This window comes from Chenopodium quinoa, unplaced genomic scaffold (assembly GCF_001683475.1).
Source record: "Chenopodium quinoa cultivar QQ74 unplaced genomic scaffold, ASM168347v1, whole genome shotgun sequence".
Classification (NCBI taxonomy): domain Eukaryota; kingdom Viridiplantae; phylum Streptophyta; class Magnoliopsida; order Caryophyllales; family Amaranthaceae; genus Chenopodium; species Chenopodium quinoa.
The window spans coordinates 3401293-3409665 of record NW_018743476.1 but is presented as its reverse complement, the minus strand read 5'-3'; the positions used below and the strand labels follow the sequence as shown (position 1 = coordinate 3409665).

Genomic DNA, 8373 nt, shown 5'->3' with positions numbered 1-8373 from the left:
TATCCCCAACATTTCACTTTTTTTAAAACAATATGTACTAACATTACACTTTGTTTTACGAGTATTTTTTGGTACATAGTATAATATATGTCATGCATTAGCACGAGTATACATTTTCTTTATCAACAATTCACTATAGTACTCTAAGGGCCTGTTCTCATTGACTGAACTCAGCTGAACTGAATTGAACTGAACTGAACTGAACAGAACTAAGCTGAGCTGAATTGAACGAACTGAACTGAACTGAAAAGAGCTGAACTAAGCTAAACTGAAATGAACTGAAATGAAATGAATATTTTATAAGAGAAGGAAATTTGGAGCTGAACTAAACTGAACTAAACTCAACTGAACTGAGCTGAACTGAACTAAACTGAACTGAACTAAATTTCAATGTAAGAGAACATGCCCAAAATTCTTAACCCTTCAATTATATGCATTTTTTAGGCACTACCCTCTAAACAATTTTCACTTTTCTTATCATCAAAAAAAAAGTACAACACGTTTTTGCGCAACTGGTTTCACCGAATAACTATTTGCAACAGATTAAAGTATATAACTCTTAGAGCAAGACATGCACTAACCCATATGACACTAACCGAGTAACCCCTATAACACTAAACGGGTAACCTCTATAAATTTGACAAAGTAAACCTCATAATATCTAGCTACATTGCGTGGCCACCGACATAAAAGAGTAAGACCCTGTTTTTTGATGCTTCTAAGCAAAGCAGAGAATATCATATGCAGAGTAGGTGTCAGCACGATAGAACAATTGTCAGCACATTGTTAATACGATTATTAATACACACTAGAGCAAAGCTAAACAGGGTTCAATAGAGTCGACCAGTCCAAAACCGACCATTGCAGCCCAAGTATGAGTTATAACATCAAGATCAACTTTCCATATTTTAAATATATTTTTTATTATATATCCCCTGCATTTTTCATGGGTACACTCTAGTCTAATATATAATATAGAGTCATTTTTGCAACACTTAACCACATCACTCCAAAATCCCTATCCTACAATTTGGTTCATTCTTGCTTTTTTTTCTTTGTCCATAACTACCATTTCTCTAAATTTAAGATAAAATAAATAAATAAATCACTTTCACTTTCACTGTTACTATTACTATTTTACAATTCAATTTATATCTCCATATATAATTGCACATTATTTAACAACATTCAACTACAAGCATATTTATTATGTTTTTTCATCTTATAAAAAAGTTAATATATAAACTACACACTATACTTTTTAATTTGGAAAAATTGTCAAAAATAAAGAATTTAATTAATTCCTAAGTAAAGATTTAATCATAGTTAATTAACAAATAAAATAATTCAAAAAAAAAATTAAAACAAAAAATCCCTCTCTTACCACCAGCCAACCTTCCTCCTCCACCGGCGGCTCCACCAACAATTACCCTTCCCCAGAATAATTATAGAGACACTTTTCACAAAAATCCTCCAATACCCAAATGCTCAACTCTTATGCATTTAAGGTTTTTTTTTTAAAAAAAACAATAACTACCTATCCAACAACCTTATTTTTATTTTTTTTTTTCATTTTTATTTTTTAAAAAAACAATAACTATCCATCCAATATTTCCTTTTTATTTTTTTTCAAGAAACTACTACCAACATTTAACTTTGTGTTTTTTTTTTTGGTATGTAGTATAATATATGACATGCATTAGCACGAGTATACAATTCCTTTATCAACAATTCACTATAACACTCAAAATCCCCAACATTTCACTTTTTTTTAAAACAATATGTACTAACATTACACTTTGATTTACGAGTTTTTTTTGGTACATAGTATAATATATGTCATGCATTAGCACGAGTATACAGTTCCTTTATCAACAATTCACTATATTACTCTAAGGGCCTGTTCTCATTGACTGAACTCAGCAGAACTGAACTGAACTAAACTGAGCTGAACTGAACTGAACGAACTGAACTGAACTGAACTGAGCTGAGCTGAGCTAAACTGAACCGAACTGAAATAAAAAGAATATTTTATAAGAGAAGGAAATTAGGAGCAAAACTAAACTAAACTAAACTGAGCTAAGCTGAACTGAACTGAACTGAACTGAACTAAATTTCAACGTAAGAGAACAGGCCCAAAATCCCTAACCCTTCAATTATATGCATTTTTAGGCATTGCCCTCTAAACAATTTCCATTTCTCTTGTAAAAAAAAAAGTACAACACGTTTTTGTGTAACTGGCCTCACCGAATAACTACTTGCAACAGATTAAAGTATATAACTCTTAGAGAAAGATATGCACTAACCCATATGACACTAACCGAGTAACCCCTATAACACTAAACGGGTAACCTCTATAAATTTGACAAAGTAAACCCCATAATATCTAGCTACATTGCGTGGCCACTGACATAAAAGATTAAGACCCTGTTTTTTGAGCTTCTAAGCAAAGAAGGGAATATCATATGTAGAGCAGGTGTCAACACGACAGAATAAGTGTCAGCACATTGCTAATACGATTATTAATACTCACTAGAGAAAAACTAAATAGGGTTCAACACAGTCGACCAGTCTAAAACCGACCATTGCAACCCAAGTATAAGTTATAACATCAAGATCAACTTTTCATATTTTAAATATATTTTTTTTTATATATCACGTGCATTTCGCACGGGTACACTTTAGTCTAATATATAATTGTAGAGTCATTTTTGCAATAATTAACTACATCACTCCAAAATCCCAATCCTACAATTTGGTGCAATCTTTTTTTATTTTTTATTTATTTTTTTATTTTTTTTTGTCCATAACTTCCACTTCTCTAAATTAAACATAAAATAAATAAATAAATCACTTTCACTTTCACTATTACTATTGCTATTTTACAATTCAATATATATCTCCATATATAATTGCACATTATTCAACAAAATTAAACTACAAGCATATTTATTATGTTTTTTCATCTTATAAAAAAGTTAATATATAAACTACACACTTTACTTTTTAATTTGGAAAAATTGTCAAAAATAAAGAATTTAATTAATTCCTAAGTAAAGATTTAATCATAGTTAATTAACAAATAAAATAATTCAAAAAAATTAAAACAAAAAATCCCTCTCTTACCACCAGCCAACCTTCCTCCTCCACTGACGGCTCCACCAACAATTACCTTCCCCCATAAATTATAATTGTAGAGACACTTTTCACTAAAAATCCTCCAATACCCAAATGCTCAACTCTCATGCATTTAAGGTTTTTTTTTTTTTATTTTTTTTTTAAAAAATAACTACCTATCCAACAACTTTATTTTTATTTATTTTTTTACCATTTTTTTTTTAAAAAAACAATAACTACCCATCCAATATTTCATTTTTGTTTTTTAAGAAAATACTACTAACATTTAACTTTGTGATTTTTTTTTGGTATGTAGTATAATATATGACATGCATTAGCACGAGTATACAGTTCCTTTATCAACAATTCATTATAACACTCCAAATCCCCAACATTTCACTTTTTTTGCAACAATATGTACTAACATTACACTTTGTTTTACGAGTATTTTTTGGTACATAGTATAATATATGTCATACATTAGCACGTGTATACAGTTCCTTTATCAACAATTCACTATAGTACTCTAAGGGTCTGTTCTCATTGACTCAACTCAGCTAAACTGAACTAAACTAAACTGAGCTGAACTGAGCTGAATTGAACTAAACTAAACTAAAATGAAATAAATATTTTATAAGAGAAGGAAATTAGGAGCTGAACTGAACTAAACTGAACTGAACTGAGCAGAACTGAACTTAACTGAACTCAGTTGAGCTGAACTGAAATGAACTGAACTGAACTGAATTTCTAAGTAAGAGAACAGGACCAAAATCCTAACCCTTTAATTATATGCATATTTTTAGGCACTACCCTCTAAAAAATTTCCACTTCTCTTATCATCAAAAAAAAAAAAGTACAACACGTTTTTGCGCAACTGGCCTCACCGAATAACTATTTGCAACAGATTAAAGTATATAACTCTTAGAGAAAGACATGCACTAACCCATATGACACTAACCGAGTAACCCTATAACACTAAATGGGTAACCTCTACAAATTTGACAAAGTAAACCTCATAATATCTAGCTACATTGCGTGGCCACCGACATAAAAGAGTAAGATCCTGTTTTTTGAGCTTATAAGCAAAGTAGGGAATATCATATGCAGAGCATGTGTCAGCAAGACAGAATAAGTGTCAGCACATTGTTAATACGATTATTATACTCACTAGAGCAAAGCTAAACAGGTTTAAGAAGAGTCGACCAATCCAAAACTGACCATTGCAGCCCAAGTAGAAGTTATAACATCAAGATCAACTTTCCATATTTGAAATATATTTTTTTTATATAACCCGTGCATTTTGCACGGGTACACTCTAGTATTTAATTATGTGTAAGTAGTTTTATTTCTAGGGTTTATGGGGATCCATAAATAATATGAAGGGGTAATTTATTGTTGTTGATTGTCAATTCTAGATTAATTTCCTATTGATTGATTTAATGCTCTATGACTAGATTAGGCCTGATTTTTTATGCATGAGTTTGACAATATTAATTCGAGATTCGAGAGATGAGAATTAATGTTTAGGTCTAGTTTCAATAGGTTGGTTAATTTATAAATGGTTAAGTCGAGATTTGTGAGATAAGATTTAATACCGGTTGATTAATTATGTGATTGTAATACGTAGCGAAAGCCCTTTATGAATCTGATTAATTATGCATTGATGATTGATTATTATGCTTTACCCTGGAATGTTATTTATTGGTGAACCTATGCCCTAGGCTTTTATTCATTGTTTTCTCTTTACTCTTAATCTCCGTAGTTTAGTTTTATATCCTTATTATTGAATTGTTACTTAATAATTTAGATTGCTTTAATTAATTAGGAATAAAAAGACTTGTTTCCCTGTGGATTCGATCCTACTTCCCTATCTATTATTAGCTAGTGGTTTTAGGAATTACTTTTGATTAGGTGATACGACTTTAGCCTATCACCTGTAGTGGTGAGTGAGTTAAAGGAGCAATTGCAGGATTTGTTGGACAAAAGATACATTAGACCGAGTGCATCCCCTTGGGAAACACCAGTTCTGTTTGCTAAAAAGAAATATTGGAGCATGAGGTTGTGCATTGATTATACAGAATTAAATAAAGGTGACAATAAAGAACAAATATCCACTTCCCAGGATTGATGATTTATTTGATCAATTGAAAGGCGCAGCCGTGTTTTCTAAGATTGACTTGAGGTCCAGATATCATCAATTGAGGATTGCAGATGAAGACATTCCTAAAACCGCTTTTAGGACAAGATATGGACATTAAAAATTTATAGTAATGCCATTCGGATTGACAAACGCTCCAGCAATCTTTATAGATTTGATGAATACGGTGTTTCATAAATATATGGATAAGTTTGTGGTAGTGTTCATAGATGATATATTGGTGCATTCGAAGAACAAAGAGGAGCATGTAGAACACCTGGGGGCAATTCTACAAACACTGAGAGAAAACAATCTTTATGCAAAGTTCTCTAAGTGTGAATTTTGGTTGGAAAAGGTAGCATTCTTAGGTCATTTTGTGTCTAAGGATGGTGTGGAAGTAGATCCAGCCAAAATTGAAGCTGTGAAGGGTTGGCTGACACCCAAAATAGTGTTTGATGTTCGGAGATTCCTAGGTTTAGCAGGATATTATAGGCGTTTTGTGAAAGATTTCTCAAAGATTGCTAAACCTATGACTACTCTAATGAAGAAGGAACAGTAGTTTGAGTGGGATGACAAGTGTGTGGAAGCATTCCAACTCTTGAAAAAGAAAAGCTGGTTACAGCACCAGTGCTAACTCTTCTAGACAATAGTGGTATTTATGATGTATATAGCGATGCATCAAAAAATTTGCAAAAATGGAAAGGTGATTGCATACGCATCAAGGCAATTAAAAACCCATGAAGTAAATTACCCAACCCACGATTTGGAACTTCCTACAATTATCTTTGCATTAAAGATATGACGTCATTACCTGTATGGAGTGAATTGTAGAATTTACACAGAGCATAAGAGCTTGAAGTACATTTTCACTCAAAAGGATTTGAACTCTCACCAAAGGAGATGGTTAGAGTATATTGGATTATGACTTAGACATACAATATCATGAAGGAAAAGAAAATGTAGTTGTAGATGCTAAGTCGTAAGACCAATCATGGGTTAAATACCTTGACAGTGGCTGATGAGTTATGTAGAGAAATGAGTAAAATGAATTTAGAAGTTGTAGAATGGGGAGTACCAGTTGGCATTCTTGCGAATATGACTATCCATCCAACCATATTCGATGAGATAAGGGAAAACCGAGTAGGAGATGAGAAATTGGATAGGATTCGTGAGATAATAAAGCAAGGCAAAGCTACAGATTTCAAAATTCATGAATATGGAAGTCTAAGTTACAAAGGTCGATGGTGTGTACCTCAAAAGTGTGAGGAAGCTAAGTGAAGAGAAAGGTAATGGAAGAGGGACACAATACACCCTATTAAGTACACCGAGGAGGGGATAAGCTATATAAGGACTTGAAAAGGTGTATTGGTGGCCTAGAATGAAGAATGAAGTTGCGGAATTTGTAGGAAAATGTCTAACTTGCCAAAAGTTTAATATAGAGCACAAGAGGCCACAGGGAACTATGCAATCATTGGAAATTTCTTGATGGACGAAGTGGGATTGCATTTCAATGGATTTTGTGACTTGCCTTCCAAAATCAAAGAGTGGAAATGACACCATTTGGGTAGTGGTGGACAGATTTACAGGATATGCGTTGTTTATACCAATGAAGGAAACTTGGAAGATGGAACAACTTGAAAAAGCTTACATCAAGAATGTTATAAGGTTACATGGAGTTCCAAAGGATATTGTGTCTAACAGAGATTCCAGGTTTCTTTCAAAATTTTGGAAAAGCGTGCAAAAAAACTTTGGTACGACACTTAAGATGAGTACAATGTTTCACATTGCCACAAATGGGAAAACTAAGAGAGGATGAGAGGATAGCTTGGATTTGATTGATTTTTCCTACAATAATAGTTATCATTCGAGCATTGGAATGACTCCATTTGAGGCATTATATGGGAGAAAGTCTCGTAGTCTAATTTGTTGGAACAATATAAGTGAAACAATGATTCTAGGGCCTCAAATGATCGAGGATACAGTGAAACAAGCAAGGGAAATTCAAGCTAAGATTTAGGCAGCTCAAGATTGCCAAAAGAGCTACGCAGATTTGAAGTGTTAGAGAGGAGGAATTCGATGTTGGTGACAAAGTATTATGAATGGTATAACCAATGAAAGGAGTAATGAGATTTGGAATGAAAGGAAAACTGAGCCCAAAGTACATTGGTCCAAATGAAATACTGCAAAGAATAGGCAAAGTAGCTGATAGGTTGGCTTTACCTATGGAGCTAAGCAAAGTGCATGATGTATTTCATGTGTCTCAATTAAGAAGGTACATACCTGATAAATTCCATATACTACAACCTAAAACAATTGAGCTAGACCAAAGTTTAACCTATGAAGAGAAACCTGTCAAAATTCTTGACAATAAAGTGCATAGTACACGTAATAAGAATGTCAAGCTTGTGAAAGTGCTATGGTCTAACCAATAATGTGTAAGAGCCACTTGGGAGGAAGAAGATGAAATAAAAAAGAAATGCCCAGAGTTATTTCGGGTATGTTGAGTTACGGGGACGTAACTCGTTTTCTTTTAGGAGGATAGAATGCGGTAGAATTTTCCGCCTTTTCCCTATATTTTTAGTTATTTTGTGCTCTTTGCACAATTTTAATGAGTATTTTGAGTTATGGTATAGGTATGACAAAAAGTACAACAATATTATACTAAGTGAAGAAAAACTTTGAATTTCGTTTTGCAAGTTTCGGGACGAAACTTCTTTTAAAAAGGGTAGACTACAATATCTCGTATTTTTATACGTATTTTAATTAAAATAAGTATTTTGAGAAGTGTTTAATTAAATTGATTTTTTTATTTAAAGTATTTTAATCAATTATTTTAAATAAGTTTAGAAATATTTATACAAGGAAAGTTTATTTAATTAATTTAATTAAGTTGGGTTTAATTTAAGGAAAGTTTTATTTTAGTAAAGTTTTATTAGGGGTGGGTTAGGAAAATTAAAAGTGGAAAGTTAGGGAAAAAGGGTTTGTAGAGAAGGGGTATAAATATCCCACATATGAGGCAAATTAACTTTGCCCAGTGTCGAGAAAACCCAAGGTAAACTTCTCTCTCCTTTCTCCTTATTTTCTTTCTTTTTCTTTCTCTTTTTCCCTTTCCCGATTTC

General features: G+C 32.5%; 1 protein-coding gene across 1 annotated transcript; it reads left to right on the top strand.

The window, feature by feature from the left end:
• Nucleotides 1–7365: 7365 nt before the first annotated feature.
• LOC110739373 lies at nucleotides 7366–7686 on the top strand. The gene has a single exon (XM_021919828.1). It carries the CDS (start codon nucleotides 7366–7368, stop codon nucleotides 7684–7686), a length of 321 nt encoding a protein of 106 aa, XP_021775520.1.
• Nucleotides 7687–8373: the final 687 nt, after the last annotated feature.